This window comes from Thunnus albacares, chromosome 19 (genome assembly GCF_914725855.1).
Source record: "Thunnus albacares chromosome 19, fThuAlb1.1, whole genome shotgun sequence".
In the NCBI taxonomy this organism is placed as follows: Eukaryota; Metazoa; Chordata; class Actinopteri; order Scombriformes; family Scombridae; genus Thunnus; species Thunnus albacares.
This window is the reverse complement of record NC_058124.1, coordinates 11,624,374-11,647,112: the sequence shown is the minus strand read 5'-3', so window position 1 is coordinate 11,647,112 and position 22,739 is coordinate 11,624,374. Positions and strand designations below refer to the sequence as shown.

The following is a 22,739-nucleotide window of genomic DNA, read 5'->3' as shown; positions in this document are numbered from 1 at the left end:
ATGTTTTGGGGTATTTTTTACCATTATTGGATAAGCAGACAGAAAAGCAGGGAAGAGAAGGGGGCATGACATGCAGCAAGGGTCCCTAGCCGGAGTCAAACCAGGGACGTTGCGCTTATGTGGCATGTGCTGTAACCATTCAGTTACCATGGCGCCTCGGGAATAGATTGTTAATTAGGTTTTTCTCCTCATCTGTTATTTATGCATTCTGTCTGATCATGGAAGGGTGCCAGTATGTAGGGTATGCACAATCAATGGACAGTGTCATTTTATAACAAAATAACAGGAGGACCGAATGATAACTTGGAGTTGACTTCATGTGTTGTTTGACTATTCAATCATCCCACAAACACTTTGGCTGGAGGGTACTAACCTTTAACCCCTTATCACTTGTGTTACGTCATGAGTTTTTTCTTTCATATGCTTTTCCAGTACTTGCTCAGTTCGTGGGTTAGCTCTTGTTGCTCTACCACACTGCAGCGTGGGAGTAGACTAGAATGTTCTGAAGATGAACCGAGCATTCATCCTGTTGGCCTCTGCTCCTCTGTTGTATCTCCTAGTCTGGCTGCCGGAACTGCTAGCCTTTGTTTAGCACTCTCTGGGGCCTTGCATATGGACAATATTATAATATTTCTTCAGTAGTCAGGACCTGTTATTGATCAGTGCACCCTTCTGTAGCTGAGTCAAGTTATTTTGTATGCTTTCATTATCTTGACCTCCAATTTTAGTTGCCGCCGAGAATACCGGCTACTGTTTCTGAAGCAATTCATATGATTAATTTATATATATATAATTTATATGTTTCAACTTTTAGGAACTGTTGCTTTTCAGTGTGTGTGTATTCCCATCTATTACCCCTCCATACATGTACACAAAGGCATATATGAGAGCGTTACAGTCAAATTTTGAATTGGAAGGCTCATTTTGTTACCTGTGTGCAAACGACCTGTGGGACTCAATCTGCAGTCTCCTCTCGCTTTCTCTGCTCCCTCCTCCTCACTCTCTATCCCCAGCTGAAGCTGAGATGCTTAATTAGCAATTTGTTAAGGACACTCTTTCCCCTGAGCGACTGCGGTCTCACAAGGCACAACATAAGAGCAGGCTGACCTGAAAAAGACCCCGAGCAACGCAGGGACAGAGCTAGGGAGACAGTGGAACAGAGGATGATTATGAATGGGTGCAGTGCAGGGGGAGTCACAAGGGAATTGAAATTGCGTCTTGGGATTGGTAAAATAGTCATGATTTCTGTTGCTACTTCTCAGCTTTTGAGTTGAAAGCATTTCCCAGGATGAGGCGAAATCGGAGGATGCTCCAAGGATGTGTAGGCGTTTTGTATCCGTGATAGTTTGCACACACACACACACACCCCCCCCTTACACTAATATAATTTATATAGTGGATTCCACTGTAGAAATTCAAAAAGTACTCCTCCTCACAAAATATTTGTTGGAAATACATCCATCACTTATATTTTTGCTCCCTTGTTACCCTGTACTGTAGGAACAGATTTATGGGACACAAGGCTGCAGCTTGTTAATAAATTGGTTCTCCTTTAGATAAGATTATGCAGCAGATGTGTTTGTGACATGCTTGCTTTGGTATAAAAAGTATAATAGACAACCAATTAATTGCAATTTTCATAATTGAAATATTAGAATTTATGTCATTTATTGGTAAAAAATGCATAACTTTTGTTGGTTACAGATTCTTAGATGTGATGATTTGCTTGTTTGCTTGACTATTTTTCAAATTTCGACTGCTGGTCGATCAAACTAAGACATTTTATTAACTCACTTGGACTCCAGTAGATTGTTGTGGCAATTTTTCTCTATTATTTCTGATATTTTATAGACTAAATGGAAAATATTATAAATAAATACGGATAGATAAATCAATAATGAAACTTATTTGCTTCCATATTCTGGTTCAGGATTTAGTAACGTAACCTCAATAATCTCCTTTTTTCCCCCACAGCGAATTGAATTCCAAACTACAAGACACTCTGGAGCAAATAGAGGTATGTGCCTCCCCGCCTTATCTCTAATTCCATTATTTGAGAGCGATATCTGTAAAGAGACTGTAAGCGGTGTATAATACTTTGCTTTAACCCTGTAATTTTCCAGAAGCCCTCATCTGAAAGAAGCAATTTATACTTCATTTTGACATGTTGATAGTTTGGCTTTCTCATTCTGGGTCTGCCAAATATTGACATATTCAGAAAGTCATTATTATGAGTGTGCAAGCATGTAAATTATATCTGTTTCATCTCTAGTTGTGTTGTGATAGTTGTGTGTGATAAATGGTATGCAAAGCAATTTTCTCTGCTCCGCTGCTGCTGCTGCTGCTGCAGCTGCTGCGCTTGAGTAGATTAATTACTTACAGTTTTGTCTGTACACAAGAAGCAGACGTGCATGTAAGCACACATGCGCCAAGGTGCTTGTTTGTTTACCTGTCAGCTTGAGTTTGTGAATAAGCAAAGCAAAATCCTCTAAAATCACATAGGTAAACACTTGCACAAAACACAGTCGCACACATCAAGAGCAGTGTTTCACTCTGCATAGTTCACAGCTATATTGCTTACTCGTCTATCTCAAGTGCTAAGCTCAATTGCTAAGAGCCCAAAACACACATTTAAGTAAACATATGCTGTATTTACACACATAAACATGCCATACAGTATACATACATGCACATGCACATACAAGCCCTCCAGAGTGAAGATACTTTTCAATTTGTCATTTGTTGGTGGTCGGTGTAGTGTGTAACATCTCTTCTCTCTACAGGCAACACTTCTTCTGTCCACAACACACACACACATTACACACATCACTCTTCATAGCGTGCTAACCATCTCCGTCTAGGCACTCTATAGAAAAGCAACCAACCAGTCAACTGAGTTGAGCAATTTCTCAATAAATAAAAACACAATGAAGCATCACTAGCTGCTCTTGAGAGGTGACCAAGCGCAGTAGGAATATAGAGAACATGTCATCAGTGAATTTATTTTGTGAGGTATGCACTGTTGTTAGGTGTATTCGACATTAGGCATCACACCAAGTTGGCAATGTTTTCACTGAATAAAGTCACAATGAACAAAAATCACTCTGTCACTGTATTTAGTAATGTATCATTTTCCAGCTTGTTTTCCTACTTAGCCCCTACATGTAGGCTTTTTTAAGTGATTATATCATATGTTCAATTATTGTGATTCCATGAGTTTCAGTTTCTTAACAAAGTGGGAAAATCTCATTGAAAACTGGCACAATCCATATGTTGCCTTCAACTCATTCATTCTGTGTCTTTGGGCACCTGCATTGCTTTGTGCCACAGTGACTTTATTGATACTACCACTAGGGGGCACCAAAGATGCAAATTCGCAATTCTACACATAATGGCTTTAATCTTCAAATGAGTATCTTTGAGTTTATTTTTTTCATTTCTTTTTCCACAAGAAAAAAACACTATCAGATTTATTTTCAGTGTGTATTTTGATCATATAATGAGATCAGTTTATAGTTTGTTTTTCCACACTATACTTTGGACTGTGAATTAAGTTCTAAAACGTTCAGCTGTAGTTTTTGCTTTAGGTTCATGCGCAGTCTCTCACTGAAGGCGTGAGAAGATGTGAAGTGATGCAAGATGTTTGATAATTTAGCTTTTGTCAGCGCCATTTTCTTTGAGGTCGGCTTAGTTTGTCAGGGTCATTCCACATCCCTGTACTTCCTTGCTTCCCACTATCCTCGTCTTACTTTCTGACCTCTCTTTTTTATCTCTTTGTCAAAGACTTACACACACACACACACACACATTCCAATTACCTGCCTTTGGCCTTGCGTAGTAGCTATACATCTGCACATCTATATCTTAATCCCTGGTTTAACGTTGATAATCCTTCTCTTTTTTCTTTACTCTCAATTTCCCCCCTTTTTCCCTTTGTCATCTAACTATTTCTGGCTCCAGGAGCAGCTTGATGTCGCCCTGTCGAAGACTTGTAAGCACTTTGATGTTGCGCACTACACCAAGGTCCAGCTGGCCTACACACTCCTGGGCAAGACACAGGTCAGTGGTTTGACTCTTCTACAAGGTCACTGGGAATGGACGAACTTGACTGAAAGAGATTTTCCACTTGTTGTCTTCATGTACTGCATATATGCTTTTGCTTATGCCCTTACTTTCAGAACTTTTGGCTACCTTTTAGTCCAACAACAGTATAAAAAAAAAAAAAATCTTCCGCAGGCAGATGGGTTAAACCATCTCAGAAAACATGAACATGTAATATGGTTTATTCAAGTTTCTCTTTGTGGTTCCTTTTTGTACTCCAGCGAGTGAATCCAGGGTCTTCTTATTGGAGTAGAGAATATTTTAGGCTCTTTGTATTGAATGAGCGAGGCCACAGGGAATGCATGTCATCCTTTGTGATTGCGTTATGCACTGCTTACTGTCAATCAACTGACACCCACAGAAATCACCCACAAAAAGAAACACATTTTTCCAAAATAATCCATAGGATAATATAAAATCTGCTGTCAAAACATCAAAAAGGCAGAAATGATAGTGTTACAATCAACATATTATACAGTATGTGACTTTTTTTGCCAGTGCAGCAGTTAAATGTGAAGCTGCTATAAAATCTAAATATTAAAAACCAAAAAATAAATTCTGTTTAAAAATGACTAAAAAGAGTATAACCTTAAATCACACTGATTATCTTTTAATACCAATCTCCCTCTGTCTTACTCTGTCTTTCAGCCTTTGCTCTTCCATATACTGTATAATATAATGTATATTTTTTTCAAACAGTGTTGCTAGCTAATGCTAGAACTTCTCTTTAGTGCACCTTTTTTTGTTTTGACTAAAATTCTTACCTGTCACTGTCCCTTCTTCCCTTCATTTTTATGTCCAAAAATGTGTCTGAAAATAATCTTTTTGGTTCCTGTGTTTGTTATACACACACATACACAAAAAAACAAATGCTGTTCTGCTTCTTATCTAACATTTAGAGCATTTGCGTCTCCTGCACTCACACCTTTCCGCTGAGCATATAGATGATAGTCATTAAAGCTTAAGGTGGACTTTGGGACTGGACCAGTTTGTACTCGATGGATGTACAGTATGGATACTTGGCAGTCAGAAATTGAGTTACACCGGGTAAATCAATGCTGTGCAAACATGAACAGAGCTGCTTTTTACTAAAATTTTATACTGTAAGTACTGTAAGCTGTTAAGTGTTATAGGACCAGTGTAATTTCTATTAATTAATGTGAGAGACATTATAAAATCAAATTTATATCAGCTTCTCCACATTACACTTGGTAATACTAATGCAAGAAGGGTATTTGACAAGTTACAGTAGAAGTTGGAAATCAGAATGCACTTGTTAACCTACAACAATGAACAGAGCATGTCATTGTTATTGCAGACTTGAGCCAATGTTGATGTTAATAAATATGCTGTATGCCACTTGACATTTACAGCCATCCTTGAGTTGGGGATGGCATCATCAAGGCTGGTGGAGAATGAGTAATGTTTTTCTTGTTACTGTGATAATGAGCATTTCAGACTCAAAGGCTAACGAGGGAGCTGATGTTGACTGCCTCTTGCCATTGCCTCTAAGTGTGTGTTGTTTTCATCCTTGCCTTTTTTGCCTCTCTGCATCTGTGTTTCTCACAGTTAGCCATGTTGTTTATCTGAGTCTTAGCTCTAACTGCAATGTTTTTTTTTACTGCATTATCACTTTTGATTTGACTCCTCAGTTGGATACATAAATGAACTGAGTCATCCCAAGTAATAATCAGCATCATAAAGCTCTTGACAAACAGTAGAATATCATCTCAGATCATTTATATTTTCTTTCTCCTTACATTGGTCTCTTGGCTCTAATGCTCATTACCTGGCTCAGATGCACTGGTTGCTCTTAGCCTAATGAACCTGACACCCAGTTTGCTCTTCCACCATTTGTCTGAATGAAACACCTGTGTGTTTAATGTAGTTAGCTGCAGAAAAAATTAGCCTGTTTGCTTGTGTAATTGATTAATAATTATGTCTAAAGCTTGGTGCCTGGCCATTCTATTTATTAGGTGAGAGGTGCCATAGCCTCCTTTTTCTTGTCTACAATCCCTGGTTTGTACACCCAGCGATTTTATCTAGTCTTTTTAGGACAGATGAAGTGCAAGGAGGGAAGAAATGCTTAAATTACTTTTGTGGCAGCGAGAAGTCAGAATGGATGGGGGCAACATTTTGTGGTCATGAGCTTGCGGTGAGAAAATCTAATTGCACTGCAACACCCATTGCCTATAGGGCTTTGCTCAATAATGTGCTCACGTCTCCTGCGACTCTGGTGTCCTCAATTCACTATAGGGTCCCACTGCAAGACTGTGGGTGGGAGCTGGAAAATAGGAAATGATGGTAAATGTAACTTGACCTTGAAGGAGAATAAGGGAGAATAGACTTGGATTTAAAAGTGCAAACAGACCACAGTGCAGTAGAGCAAGATTGTACTGCAGATGTTTTTTTATGAAATCATGGTGACAGTAAGAGCAATTTTTGGGTTTATTTGTAAAATGAAATCCGTAATTGTTAACAGTTAGTCTAATGATAAAATGACAAAAGTTATGGTCATTTACGGTTATATAATTGAAAAATCCCAAGGAATTCCTGTCTGTCTGTATGTATGTATGTCCTCCACATATCTCTTGAACCATTCATCCGATCGACTCCACACTTTGTGGGTGTATGGTTTGGGACTCAAGGGAGTGCAGTGCAGAATTTGGTGCAATTTGGACATGCAATACATTTAATATAAATACACTTTGAATAAACCAGCGATGAGCGAGCCACTCCGCTCTGTGCAGAAGCAGGGTGGAGCTTCAGGGCTCTGCCAACTGACTCCATTATGTCAGAGACGAGGTGTGACACGAGTCAGAGAAAAGTGTTGTAAAAAGAGAAAAGTAGACAGCAAAAACAGAGCTTTTAATCAAGAATGGACACTCACACACAATGACTGTAGTTACGTGTAAAACGAAGAAAATATTTTCCACAGGCAGTTCAAAACCAGTTTGTCTCATATGCTCAGAGACCGTTGCGATTGTGAAGCACTACTACAGACAAAGCACAAATCTTTGGAGCAAACATACCCACTCAAATCCAAACTGAAAGCACAGAAAATAGGAAGGATCTAAGAGCCCAATATGATCAGTCCACTTTATTTTAGGATGCATATTATTTTATTTTTAAATGCAAAGAACATAAACATAAAAGAACATGTATTTACTGTTAGAGTACTTATTATTTATAACATCTGTGTATAATAGAATGTTAGTTTTTTTCAGATTGTTGGTGTATTCACACCTCACATCAACTGTATTAATCTGTCTGTGCGTTGAAGTAGCGGCTGGAGGCAAAGCAATTGGCCCGTTCCAAACAAGCTCTGCACTAGTATTATCAAAGGAAAAGGCTGGTTATATTCTATACTTTTGTTATTGTACATAAATCCCATGTAAAGACCAACCAACAGTGCGATAGTCTGTCTTGATACTTTCTGACTCGTGTCTGATATGGGTTTTCCACAAGAAAGTTAATCAGCTAAGTGAATAATCTTGTTAAAATCCTTAAAATTACATCTACTCCTTCTGCTTCATGAAAAAATTCGGAATCTATGAATATTTAAATATTTTCCAGTTCAAAAGTTTAACTGCTGGACATAGGATGTCTCCTACTTCACTCAAAGGCCCACCCTTGAACTCAGATTTTCGATAAGCACAGAAAAACGTCCTTGAGGAGATGAATGTGAAAACAGTTTTCTAGTGTCATTTACATGCATCATTCTGCACAGAGAAGCTCAAACATTCAACTGTTTCAAGAAGAAAAACACATTTTTGACTGGAGGGGTTCTTTAACCACTTAAGGCAAAAACAAGATGTTCAGCGGGTGTTAAGTTTCTCTTTAAAACAATGCTTTCAACAATCTCAAAATCTGTCTCTGGTTGTCAAAAACACAAGACAAACAACTTTGGGAAACATAAGAAATCCAAAGTCATAATGGAAGAGTTGGAAGGGAACATGGATACACCAAAAAGTAAATATCATTCTTTCACAGAGGACATTCAATATGTCATATATAACAGGGGGATACTACTAGAGTGCCTTGATAATGAATCATTATATTGATGAAATTCTTTGAGGTGTTTCACATGAGATGAATGGTGCCATGAGTGAACAGAGCTGGAGGCAGTTAGCTGTGCTACCATACCATACATGTCATTAATATGTCTCTGCCATTGAGTTCTCTGTTTGTTCTTCTTCGCCCTTAGTGCCTCATTAATGATATTTCCACAGCAAACTGAGCAGGTTTCAGAGATGTGATTCATGGAAACTCTTGGAACAAAATTGCCCATTTTCACTTGAACCTGAACATTTCAGTTCCCAGGGTAGACGGTTATCCTCATTTGCCCTTGTGCCATCTTATGTAACTAATATAATACGTCTGCAAGTAATTCAAAATATCAAATATACAGTATGTGTCTCCAAGAAGTTTGATTTGTAGTGTCCCTGCTGTTTGCCCTTTTCACAGATCCACACTGGCAGATGACAATGACATCTTGACATAATAGGTTTCATAAAACTGTGTGTTTTTGGTTCTCTTTGCAGACTGCTATGGACCAGCTGCACATGCACTTCACCCAGGCCATCCACAACACCGTGTTCCAAGTGGTGCTGGGATACGTGGAGCTGTGTGCCGGCAATGCTGATACAAAGTTCCAGAAAATGCAGTACAAGGACCTTTGCACGGTAAGGAAACGGGAGTGTGCATTTGTGTGTGTGTCGGGGTGGGTGGTTACTTTATTCCGCCAATATTCATCCACTCTGTATGTAATTTTGGTTGGATGCCAATGTGAAGATTAACCATGTCTTTAGTCAGTTAAGTGAAAACTTTAATAGCACACACACACATTTTTAGTCACGACCCTCCTCTAGCTTTCTTATTGCCTTGTAGCCAAGCGAAAAATGCCGTATTTCATGACAAGGAATTCTACAGATTTTCATAATAGAGTGAAATGAAGGAGGAGTGGAAAGTGTGGATAAAGTGATTGAGAGAAAGGGGGGAAAAAGTTCTTATTCTGGTGAGATGCATGCCTTATCGTTGCCTCTCACTACAAGATAATCTTGCTCACACACTGCAGCAGCATGACTGGGCTTTCCATATTGGCTCTTAGTTTTCTCTCTGTCTTTTTCCTTCCCTCTTTCTGTCTCTGATGTCTGTCTTTTTGTCTTTCCCGCCCACTTCAATAAATCACATTTACATGGCCAGCAAGCCATAACCTGAACAATTCATCATTGAAATTGCTGGGATTGGGTTGTTGTCCCAGGGGCTGTGTTACAGCCTAACCTATAGTACTTTAGGTCCTGCACAGGGGTATGTAGAGGTATTGGTAAAGGTTATCCCTGCCTGATCAGAGGTTAGAGTTTGTTTCTTTACCGTCTCTTCCGGTATGTCATAGTTTTTTTCCTCCTTGACCCTCTAGCTCCATGTTTGGTCTTGCTGTTTGACTGCACAGCTTTTACCAGGGGCATTGCCTGCTGTGCTCATGTCTACAATACCCTGCCCTTTACCTTTGAGCTTTGCGCTGTTTCTCCTCCTCTCCACCTCGCTGAATACTCTTTATTTCTTTCTGTTTATACATGATTTCCTACCCCAGTTGGTAAGTGGCCTGGAAAAAGCAACATATCATTCATAAAGGCAGGGGGTTCCAGGTCAAGGCGTCTTTTGGTTGCACCTGGGTCTAGATCCAGGGGTGTCAGTGGTAGCCTGCATTCAAGTTGGCTGGTGTGATATTGTAAAAGCTGAATAATGGATCAAAATAGACCAGGATTCTTTAAAAATTTAGTTTCTTGACATTGCTTAGGTTCACTCATACAGTGCATGGGATTTCCGAACAGAACAAAACTGTGGATCATGATGATGATGATGATGATGAAGTGATGCTATTTAAGTATTAACAGACTCTCAGTTGTGGTCTGAGGGAGATTTTTTCTCATTGTTGTGAGGTTGAATCTTGCTGGCAAGGAACTTTAGCTTGTTAGCTTGACACAAGTGGCTGCAGTTATAAATTATGCAATTATGAATATGGCTCTGCCTCTGCTGGACAGAGAGCACACGGGGGACTTGAAAGCATCAAAACAGTAACACAATGCATGTATCAACAGGCCCAATGACAGTAATGCCAGTTCATCAACAATCCAGTTTGTGTTTATAGACACACGCTTAAAGTGCATATGTCAAGCTATTAGTGCAAATATAATTCTCCTTGTTTATATTGCACTGCTATTATTAATAAGGTGGAATAGGTGCCTCTTGGAAAGTGTCTGTGAGAGTAACAGCTGTTAACATTGAATAAAGTAGCTTTATTTTTATTCTAGACCATTACATGTGAGATCATCTCAGAATAAGTCACTGCAATAAAAACCTGAGATTGAGTTATGGTGAAAAAAAATCAGATAAACAATAAAGCTTTTTTTCCATATAGAAATGATGCTTCTTTTCAATCTGCCACTATTTTGCGTAAATTAATTTCAAAAGATAACAAGACACAACTCTAGAGAAATTGGACATTTTTGAGATTCTTATGACTTTCAGGGTATTTTTTAAGGTTATCCTCTGTAGGGAACTGGACTACTTCCAGCTGTCTTTCACTAAACTTTTGCAATGTTATCTAAAGTATATTATACACTCAGAGAAACAAAACATTCTTCCCTTAAGCTGAAGTGACAAACTTGAATGTCCGTAACCTGTTGTTTTTGACCCCTTTTTTGTTTTTCCTGTGGAGCTAACCCTTATTAGGCTTAGGCTACTGGAAATCAGTGTCATGGATCCCCTGAAATACTGCGTGCATGCAACTGTACGCTAGTTACAGACATGTCCTGATGTTTACTTGTGTCTGATAGATGCCCTGTCAACAAGCTTTGTTGCCTGGATGATTCCACTGATACCACAAACACACACATGCATATATACTGTACAAATGCTCTTACCAACTTAAGATTGATGGGATGTGTCATTACACTTTAGGCTGTGTGATCATGATTGATAGGGCAGCACGAACACACACATAGGCACACACTCAAATGAAGAGATGTGTATACACCCACACACAGTTCATCTGTGTGGCTGACTGCATTTTCAGCCTGTCTGCAGTGACTCTTATGGGAAGATCAAGTGTGGAGCTTACTTTTACGCATTACGTTGGATTATTTTATATGAGGCTAGTTTCTATTTTGGCACATTTTATACCTTAAGTGGGCACTTATCTACCTGCCATAAAAAATGTCAAAAGGAGGACTAATTGAAGTACCTGTGTGAAACAAGTGCCTATGTAGTTTATATGGTTCAGACACTGGAGTGAGCTGGTTGAAGAGGTGCTAAAAATATGAAGATTGGCTAAAAAACCTGTCTTTTTTGACCTTTCTGAGTCTGTGAAATGCCCTTCACATTGAAGAAAACAATCTCTTTCTGAGAATTTTTGTGAAGTTTCAACGTGGAGGCATCAATTTGTGGCATAGTTTCCTAGGTCTCTTTAACTGGTATAAAAATATATCTGTGATAAGTAGAGCTGCAACGATTAGTTGATTATTCAGTCAGTCAATCGGCAGAAAATTAATTGCCAACTACTTTGATAATTAATTAATCATGCTGAGTTGTGTTGAATTCTCCAGCTTCTTAAATTTGAATATTTTCTGGTTTTCTTAGTCTTCTATGATAGTAAACCAAATATCTTTGGGTTGTGACTGTTGATTGCAACAAAACAAGACATTTGAGGTTGCATCTTGGGCTTCGAGAAACATCGATTGACATTTTTCACCATTTAAAGAGCAAGCATGTAATTGATTAATCAAGAAAATAATTGGCAGATTAATCAATAATGAAAATGATGGTTAGTTGCAGCCCTGGTGACAAGTTGTTTCCTGTTCAAATCAACAGACCGGCTGCAAAAAAAAGTGGTTGCAGAAAATGCTCTGTGCTCTTTTAACTGGCTTTATTGATTTGCTCTTGAGCAAGGCATCGAACACTCACCTGCCCAGCGGGGAATGTGTTAATTTTGTACTACTGTATTGATTGGATTGTTTGTGTAGAAGAGCAAACTTATTCAGTTGCTATTCCCTTGATAAACAAAGGTTAAAAAATGTTAGAGCCCACATTAGACCCTCTGAACTTGCCTCTTACTTATGCGACTTAAAATTCAAGGGAAAAGGGAACACTCCGAAAGGTCAGTTCTGATTGTGAAAGGGTCTTATTAATTTTACATCAACATCTCATCATTATTGGCTAGCTTCACTCCCTATCAATCCCCTGGTCTGTCTGACTTTTCTCCTGATGGAAATAGGAAGTTTTCATCTCAGAGGAGGTGACTGTAAAAGCTGGACTATATACAGTATTTATAGTATTGATATTCATCCAGACAATCAGCGGCTTGCCAGAATAAAAAATAGCTGTAAATATTTCTGCTAAGAATAATAGATTCATTAGTTTGGGGCCTCTGGAAGCTTCTAGTGGATCTTAAGCCTGTTAGTATTATTTTTACTTGTGTTTATCAAAGCCATTACTTTTCTGATGATAGAGAAACAAATGACAATAATATCAAACAACTGCTCATCTGTTACCTAAAGTGATTCATTCCACTCTCCTTTGTGCTGTGCCATTATTTTGACATAAGTTGACCTTTAGCGCCACTGTATGAAGGATGGACCATTTTGCGAGGCTGTGGTGTGAGTGGATGCTTTTTCATATTAAGTAGTGCAGTGATCCTAGGCCAGCTTTTTGTGTTCAGTCAAACATGGCTGCACATAGCTTAATTACAGAATGAAACCAATCATTGTGCAACCTGTCTCCCCAGCTTGATGAAAATTGGTCATGTAGTTTTTAATCACTCTGGTAAGATGACACTTTACTTTGATGTGCTCTTAACTTTTTGTAGTATTCAGCGATTGCGATGAACTCAGGTGTACTCTTGTAACCTGTTGATGTCACTGATTATGTATGTATTAAGTACTGGATGTGAGATGCGTAATGTATATCCAAGGCTGTATCTGAAACTTTTATTGAACTTGCCTTGAGAAAGACCAAATGTGGACAAAACGCCAATTATAAAATAAAATTATTGGAGCTTCCTATGCAGTCATTTTTGATATATGCCATTGCCATAACCAGCACCTAGTTTTTGGCATTCATCAGACAACTTTTGTAGTTTTTATTACTCTGTCACAGGGGGAATATAATCTAAGTGATAGAATCTAAGAGCTGCAGCTGTTAATCATGAAGGGGAGTGTTTTGTTTGATTTATGACCCTCAGGCCAGGACCCCAGTTGATTAGATCTTTTACTTTTTAGTTTCTTGGGAGGTTCTTGTGTTTTTCTGGGGAGTCAGTGGTTTAAAAACAACAAAAAATCCCTCTGAATTCCATGGACACTTAGTACCTTTGACAAAATTTCTATGTGCTATGAATCTTGTTTTGGCATGTAGTAAGTTTTTGAGATGATGCATGATAAAAGTAATACAACATGAAACATGGAGCAGATGATCCAAAATATGTTCCTGTGGGAAATCACCATCTCATATCTGATTCTCTAATTTGGTTTTAGGCCTGGTCAAAGCACTGTGACAATGACAGGAAGCTATTAACATGTACTGTACTATTTATTCAATTATCAAAAGCTTTTGGTATGGTGGACCTCTGCATTCTTTTGGATACGCTAAATAGGTATTGGCTTTGACAACAGTATCAATAAGTGGTTTCAGTTGAAACACAAATGACATTGTCTTTACTGCTAGTAGATTAATTGGGAGGTGCAGGGTGGTATTATATTTTTACATTGAAGAGTGTAATTATTCAGAGTCAAGTGGAGCCTTACAAGAACTTTGGAAGCTGGTTAAATGAAGACTGGTCGTTTTAACAAAAATGTCAATGAATTGGCAAAGAAAGAGGAACTTTAAAATATTTTTTTTCTACTGGAATAAACATTCTTTCAAAGTCTGCAAAGTTACAACTGGTAAAATGGACTTCCTCATCTGGATTTTGCTATCACATGTCTCATGTTACAATATATAGCCCAATCATGTTTGTCAGGATGTGTGAAATTGTTTCTGTTCTGGACCATATAAGCCAATATGTACAGTACATTTGTCACTGTGTAGAGTTGCCCCTCCCAACATTAAAATGGACATATATTATCTCTTCACACAGTTGTTAAAAGTTTTCATGGGAAACTGTGTGATTCCCTTTTAAGTTAACAAGAAACGTCTGATGACTTATAAGTCTCATTGCACCGTATCTAATTGCCTAGATGTTTTGATGAGAACGTACAGTATGTTGGCTCAAAGTTAAAGCAGACAGGCATTACAGACCTGCACACCAAGTTGTGTTTAATAGTGTGTCTGTGAGAAAGACAGATTCCTCTTTAGGAGAGTGTACTTTGTTTCTTTGCTGGCACAGCAGGTCTACAGATCGCTGACCACAGTGGATATAAAAAGTCTGTACACCCCTATGAAATTGCACATTTTTGAAATGTAAAGACAGAAATAACAACACATAATCACATTTGTTCCATCTTTAACTTGATCTTCCAACAAACAAAAATCACTCTTATTGCATAAGTCTGCACACCCTTTCATAATGGGGGGATTAGCTGTGTTCAGAGTTAACCAATCACATTCAGAATCATACTTGTAGGTAAATAGCATACACCTGCCATCAATGAAAGTGATTCTGATTAAAACCAGATGAAAGTCAGCTGTTGCTGTTGGATTTGCTTGAACGTTTGGTGTTGCATCCCACTGGGAGAACCATGGTCCCCAAAGAGTTGCGAGATCTAATTGTTGAAAAGTACCAATCAGGAGAGGAATGTAAAAGAATATCGAAGGCATTGGATGTACCATGGAGCACTGTCAAAACCATTATCAATAAGGGAGAAAATGTGGCACCATAGAGACATTGCAAAGATCAAGATGACCCTCCAAAGTTGATGAGAGGATGAGGAGAAAACTTATCAGGGAGGCTACCAAGAAGCCAACAGCAACATTGAAGGAACTACAGGAATTTCTGGCACATGTCTGGGATATGGGGTAGGGTGGCAAAACGGAAACCCTTTCTTTCAAAAAGCAATATCCAAGCCTGTCTGAATTATGCCGAACGATGCATTCAGTCACCCCAAACCATGTGGGACAATGTCTGATAGTCTGACGAGACAAAGGTTTGAATTTTTTTGCATTTCGGCCTGGGTCAGGGGCTCTTGTCAAGATAGACGGGATAATGAATAGCTCCAGATATCAAGATATTTTGGCACAAAACCTGCTGGCCTCCGTCAGACAGCTGAAGATGAAGAGGTATTTCACATTCCAACATGACAATGTCCCAAAGCACACATCCAAGTCAACCAAGGCATGGCTTCAGAAAAGGAAAATCAAAGTCTTGGAATGGCCCAGTCAGAGCCCAGACCTCAATCCCATCGTAAATATGTAGAAATGACCTAAAGAGAGCTGTACACAGGAGATTCCCACACAATTTGAAGGAACTTGAACTTTTTTGCAGAGAAGAGTGGGATAAAATTCCAAAGTCGTATTCACAAGACTTGATGCTGTAATGAATGAAAAAGGTGCTTCCACAAAGTATTAGTTGAGCGGGGTGTGCAGACTTATGTAATCAGTGCGTTGCAGGGTTTGTTTGTTTTTTAAATGTTCCTAATGATTAATGATTTGTTATTTTTCTCTGGATTTTTGTTTGTTGGAAGATCACATTAAAGGTGGAACAAATCTGACATTTATGTTGTTGTTATTTCTTTCTTTACATTTCAAAAGCCCACCATTTCATAAGAGCGCATAGGCTTTTTATATTGACTGTATCTGTTGACTGAATCTGTTTACTTATCTTTTTTTTGAAGGGGGTGAGGTGGGGTGGGGGGTGGGATTGTCATGAAGTGAAGTGAATCTGCTAAATCAAGGGTACCTGCAGATTCAATGTTAAACAAGCATTTCTTTCATGTTTAATCCACTCTCCCAATTCAAAAGAGTTTTTCTTTTCAAAACCTCCCTGACGCAGCTGGGCATATGTTACATACATAATGATGGGTAACTGTCTTAAAAAAACCCAAATGGCTGTTTTAAAATAGATCCCACACCCACCTTCTCCGAGCTCTCATCACTGTATTTGTTAAGGACGTTGTGTCCAGCCAGGGTGATTGCTGGTTCCAGCAAAAATGACGTTCATTTAAAAAAGCAATTGAATGTGACATCACTGCAGGTGCAACATGCAGATGTGCTTTTCAGTTGTATCCTTTAGCGCCCACACACACACACACACACACACACACAAACAGGGCAGAAGTTGTGTGTAGGTGTAGCTGAGATTACTTTTTCCTCACATACTCACACCTCTTACCCCCACATCGTCTTCCCTCACCCCAGTTGCTTGGCAACATGCTGCTGTGATACGTTTGGCTGGTGGAGAACATGGAGTGTCAAACGTAAGACTGGTCCTGTCAGATCTGGTTCATTAGCTCACCTATCTGACCGGTGCTGCTGGAGCCTGTTTGTAACTTTATCTGTATTTATTTATTTCAGGTTGGTTCACTAAGCTGGTGCTCACTTACTTAAATTGATTGTCCATAAAAAAATATAATTATGATATATCCTACAAACTCTAATATTTCTAATTGTGATGTAAAATTATTTATTGTAGTCATAACAGAAAGCATAGTAATATGCTTAAAGTATGCTGAAATAGTGTACCCAGATTGATAATGTTTGTTAAGGCAACAGAAGAGCCAGGATGAGCCGGGATGTCTTGACTGTGATGTAGTACTTAGGCCAATATGGAGCCATATTAATTATTGCATTGAATATGGGGCACTTTACTAAGACTGGAACAAGAAATCAGTAATTGTAAGAGACAAAACTACTTGTAATACCTCATAAAGTCACTGAACCTTGGCTTCACGGATATAACTTATAAAGCAATCCAGTATATGCTCTATGACAATGTGATTATAGTTATTCATCAATGTTATTAGCCCTGGTGATATGAGCATCACACTTTTTTGTACTGATTTTTTTTTTAAATGTTTCCTTTTAATATTTTACTTTACTAAAATTATAAATATATCAGTATTACACATATATAGAATGTCAGTTTTCTATCCATAAAGGAAAGAAGCTGGCTGGTTGTGGTCTGTGGTGTTCATGGCTCAGATGGTGCTAGAAACTCAATGCCAACAGGAGTAATGCAAGGTTATTGCAGTCAACTCAACTCATAAATGACACCCAGACTGTGTGGTTACAAAGATCTTAAACAGTAGATTCACTGCAGTTGCCATTGAAGCCATATACGGCTTTTAAAAACAAAAAAACCATATAAGGTGAAGTTTATTATTCACCTCTGTGAATACTTTTCTGTGGACGTAGAGTTATACACATTTATTTTTTGTTGTTAAAATGTTGCTTTTGCGGATCAGTTTGCCATATTTCATGGTTACAAAAACACCCTCTGGGGGAAAAAAACACACACACACACAAAAATTTAATGTCCATTGCAGCAAAGGTATTAAAACCTCTCAAGTTTGAGTGCAGTTAAAACAAATTCAAATTAGGATTTATTACACTGGTAAGAGCATAATTGACTGACTGTCATCACTAGAGGTTTTCCAGGGCATGCTGTTTTAATGTGCTATCGAGAATGGATGCTTAAAAATCTGATGCCTATTAAAAGTAAAATATGTATGAAAACATCACCTCACCTCTAGTTTTCTTTGTTTTATACACCGCAGTATATCACTAACTGACTTTTCCCACCTTTATGGTGATTTCTGAGACCTGGGCGTTGAATTAATAGCATTTAATCCTTTCAACACTAAATCATCTCTAACAACATTGCTTGACAGCAGTGGATCCACTCTTGTTATGTAATTTATCTGTCTTAAGGCTTACAGTAGTAAATCTACCTCAGATGTCTCACTTAGAAATGTTTTGTTGAGAGATGGTCCTGGCAAGCGGGTGGTTTGCCACTCAGACACGCCAGGAGAAAAAGCCAGGAGAAGGTGTGGGACTTTACTCATGTTAGTCTTTGCACAGTCGGGGTCCGTTTGGCTCTGTACTGTTTTCTCTCTCAGCATGTGTGAGGCTTCTGGCGTGTAATTTACAACGCTTTTGTGAGAAGTAGAGGGGGTCTACAAACACTCATTCATAATTGTGGTTTAAACAAAGTACAGTGCAGCTGCTGTCAACAGCACAGTTTCATCTGGCAGTGATGAATTAGTCTCAGAACATGTTGACAGGGCTCGATTGGTGAGTTGTTCTGCAGAGCCTTGAACTGTCAGTGGCCACTATTGTGCCAGCTGGGCCACATTTTAATTTAATACACGCATGAAATAGTGTACATAGATGTGTGCAGGAAAAGTAACAGTGTGCAATATCCTTTAAGTACCTATCTATCATACATTTTTAGCTGTCTTTTCTTCTTTTTTTTCCACTGTGATTATTAACAAAGCTCTATGCCGGGGTTGTCATTATTTCATGGGTTAAGCGATATTGTCAGATAGCTTGGTAGGTAGATAACACTAATGATGTTTTACATTTGTAAATTCATGCTTAAAACTCCAATCTACAATAAAATTCTGTGTAGAAATAATAAAGTTGTCCTTCTTTGAAAGCAATAACTGACTTCATGCCTTTGGGATATGAATATTATATCACAGCTGATGCATTGACATTGGTTGATTACACATCTGCATAGACATGTTATACATCTACAGTACAACATGTGTTATACAAGTACTCTGTGTTGGATATATAAAAAAGATTATGCATATGAACTTGACACCAGTACTGTAACCATGACAACCATACATTATATTATTGTCCTGAAGGTAAAAAACTCTTGGAGATCCATTTGATTTTTAAAATACTTTGAGGATAGTTCCTTCACAGATAACTTTTTGGCTCATCTGCCAATGAGAAAACTGAGAGAATTAGCTGAGCCAAAATATTTTTAATGGCCATAAAACTGCATTATGCATTATATGACTAAAAATAATTATCTTGAGTTTTTAGTATGCAAACTCATCCTTAGCATCACTTTAAAGAGAAAATTATGAATAGATAATATTGGATTTACAACTGTTATTCTGAGCTTTTTCAATAAAAAAAAAAAAGAATTAACCCTATCAATGCATTACTTTGTTTCGCTTTAACTCATACTTTTCCAGTATCACACACACTTTACAGAATATGAATACAGAAGCATAAACGGAACCCGACATAGAGTACATACTGAATACTAACTGCCTTTTCCTAACTCATGTACTCTGCTCCCACACCTCATCAGCAGACATGTCTGTGTCACCCCTGTTCTCAAAACCCTGCTCACTACCATCCTTAAAATTAGGCCTTCGAATTTTCCGACACTACAGGACACACTGTGGTTTTGAGCTTCATATTTTAGCCAGGATCTCGGGACTCCTGCATCATGCAGACGCCACCTCTCGCAAAAACGCCAACCTCTGTGACTTTTCTCTTTGTCTTTCTTTTCGTCTTCATCAAATCAATAAATCATTGATTTGATTCGCTCACCTCATGATGGGTACAGTGGACTGTGAGGGTCACATTAGTCTCAGCCAGTCTAAGCCATCTAAGCACATAAAATAACACAGCGATGTAAACCTGGTGATCTGGTCGGTGACCCCAATTTATTTTTCCACCAAACCCAAAATTTACCTGCGTTTGGCGCTTGGCGGGTGTTAATTTTGATTTTGAACCTTGTTTAAGTCCTCACTTTAATGCAATTATAACAATTGAGAATCATCACTGTATGTTAATTTGAAACTCATTAACAAAGTTGTTGGAGATAATATAGTATAACAGCCCACCTAATGCTCACATCAGAGATATTTTTAAATCTATGTTCCGAGTATTAGCAAGGTATCCTCATTTTAATCAGTCCTTACATAAATTGGCTCTTACGTAACATGAAAGTGTTTCTTGTGACACAAACTAGATGTTTTCCAACACAGTGTCCTTGAATGACAAATATAAGCAGGCATTAATTAGGCATAATGTCGAGGACAGATGAGCAGTTTTTTTTTGCCTCTGCTGAATCTATTAATTTATTTTAAAGTAGTCCAGCACTGTATGTTCCAAAACTATAATTATCCTCCATTTCCTTCAGCTAAATGCAATACAGGTCAAAGCATACAGAAACATATGACACAAAGGTAGAATAATAAAATCTATCTTAAGTAATTCATACAGGAAAGATCATCATTGACCTTGACTTCATTATCTCTCTGTTTGCAGCATATCACCCCAGACAGCTACATTCCCTGCCTGACAGACCTGTGCAAGGCATTGTGGGAGGTGATGCTGAGCTACCACCGCACCATGCAGTGGCATGAAGAGCATGACAAATTGGAGACCACACCCACTCCAGGTAAGAGACTTATTTAACCCAATCACTTTCATCATATTGTAGAATTAGTTTCTACTCTGCAACACTATTCTGATATGCCAACCATGCCAGGGGAAGGCAAAAGGTGCACAGTAACTCATCTCAGCACAATTACAGATTCAGAAATAAAAGACACATTAACGACCTCTCACATAAACTCGATGCCCCAGAGGACACAAGAGACTTCCACATTCTTCACACTCGTCACATTTTTTCATTTTCACTCTCTAAATCTCTTTTTGTCACCTGCTTTCTCTCTCTCATTTTTCATTTAGACTCATAAAACAGCAAATCTGCTCCCTATACCCTAAGCTGTGGTAGTAACTCACAGAATCAATTTATTGCACAAAGACTTGGTGGAAATGGTGTCAGCTTTTCTTCAGTCTCAGTAGTGCCAGTCCTGCCTGGTTGTTTGATATCAACATAGTGTACAGTGGGTTTACTGGCTTTATTGAGCTTTCAGAGAAGAATTACTCAACCTCAGTGTATGAAAAGAGACTAGAGTGTTGAATCTGTGCTGGTGCTTCAGTGCAGCACACAGCATAGTGGTATGTGTTCTGAAGTGCTGTATTTTTTACAGCATTTTCTAAGTTCCCTTTCAGTGTAGAGGTCATTGAACATGCCAGTAGCAGAATAATGACTTCTGATGACATTGTCATCCTCTGTGCAACAGTACAAAGAGATGCAATGTGGTTTTACAGTTGTAGCTCTGTGGCACAAAAATAGTCTCTTGTATGTATTCATTTTTGCAGCATTATGAAGTTGAAATTGGGTTGACAGTCTTTCCTAATTACGTGAATATAAATCATAGGTGCACGTCATTGGATTGACATCGTGGAATTGATATGACCTAGTCGAAAGCTTTCAAGGATAAATAAATGTGCAGCTGATGAACCATGAATGATGCATGTTTTTCTTATGGAAATGTGTCATGTGTGACTTGGAGTTTGCTCTTTTTCCATGCTAATACAAGCAGGACTTTTTCCTTCATCGTTTGCATTTTACGGTGACTTCAATGACTTTCCGTCATCTTCTACCTGTCATTATCACTGAAGAGAATAAATAACAGCCCCTTGTTATTTTTGTACCTTTTATGACGAATGTTTTATGAAAGTACACCGACTCTCCACTGGAAACTGAGTATAACCACACTCACGTTACGGCCCATTGAGAACAGCAAGACGTCTGTACACTGCATCTGTCCAAACCCAAAGCGTATGTCTGGATCAACAAGAAAAGTCTTGGTTGTGTTGCTGCTTCTATCCAACCTGCCATCACTCAGCCAGATGTAAAAACATCAGCCTTGAGAAGCTCAGTTGTCAAGGCAATACATGCTTTGCGGTTTAGCGCTAAGCTCCACTAGAAGTTGAATTTCTTTCCAGTGTAAGAAAAGAAACCATACTGGATTTGGTTTATGACACTTTTCACGGTTTTATTGTTTATATCATTTGTCTTGATGAAGACGTCAGGTATTAGCTGCTAATGCAGAACTGTCAAATTAACTGATACTTTTTTACTGTGTATTGAAAGATGGCTTATTTCCATTCCCCATACTGTACAGAACTCATTAGGCGAATGGATGAGGACATAAGGATGTCCTACAGCCTCTGAATGGTTGCTGACATGCTAAGTCCTCAGGATCCTTCATTAGATCCCATCTTCCTCACAAAGGCAAAGGACACACACCTCATTCCCTTTCATGAGGCCCATCTATCATCTCACTATTTGATTGGCTGTCACCTCTGTCCGCTGTGTAAAGGTGTCCCCGACCCTTGCATTGTCCTGGCTTTCACCTTTCTCTCTTTCCATCAGAGTAGTGATTTACAGTACAAGGGTTAACTCATTTATCGAAGAGTATTTTGAGGTGACGGTGACCTCCATCTCACACTGGTGGCCATCAGAGTCGAAATAGTCAGACCCACTAAAGATCACCTTCTTCCCCTCTCTTTTTTGTCAGAAACACACTCACAGTCGCACCTTACCCTTCAGTGGGAAAGTAAAAAGAGCATCCCATCGAATTTAGCACTGTGGCCACCTAATATATGGAGCTGGTCAGTGTAACGATTCAGTAATTCATCTCGCCACTTGATGAAAGGGAAGGTCGTTTCAGGAAGCAACATTGACCAGGGTCGTCTCCCTACCTGACAAAACAGATTTGCTGCTGCGACACATACCCCGTCATGTTTGATCAGCACTGAAGGCCGTCAAGCTCCATGTGTGTGAGAGCACTTGAGGGTGTGAAAGTAAATAACCATGG

At 38.7% G+C, this 22,739-nt stretch overlaps 1 protein-coding gene across 2 annotated transcripts in view; it reads left to right on the top strand.

Moving 5' to 3' along the window:
* The window catches only part of vps50 (VPS50 EARP/GARPII complex subunit), a 112,379-nt gene that overhangs the window by 31,838 nt on the left and 57,802 nt on the right, over positions 1-22,739 (top strand). For both annotated transcript variants that reach the window (XM_044335477.1, XM_044335478.1), the window contains exons 10-13: positions 1,975-2,017; positions 3,961-4,059; positions 8,646-8,786; positions 20,332-20,464. In XM_044335477.1, coding sequence (XP_044191412.1) covers positions 1,975-2,017; positions 3,961-4,059; positions 8,646-8,786; positions 20,332-20,464 — 416 coding nt within the window. The remainder of the gene's footprint in view (positions 1-1,974; positions 2,018-3,960; positions 4,060-8,645; positions 8,787-20,331; positions 20,465-22,739) is intronic.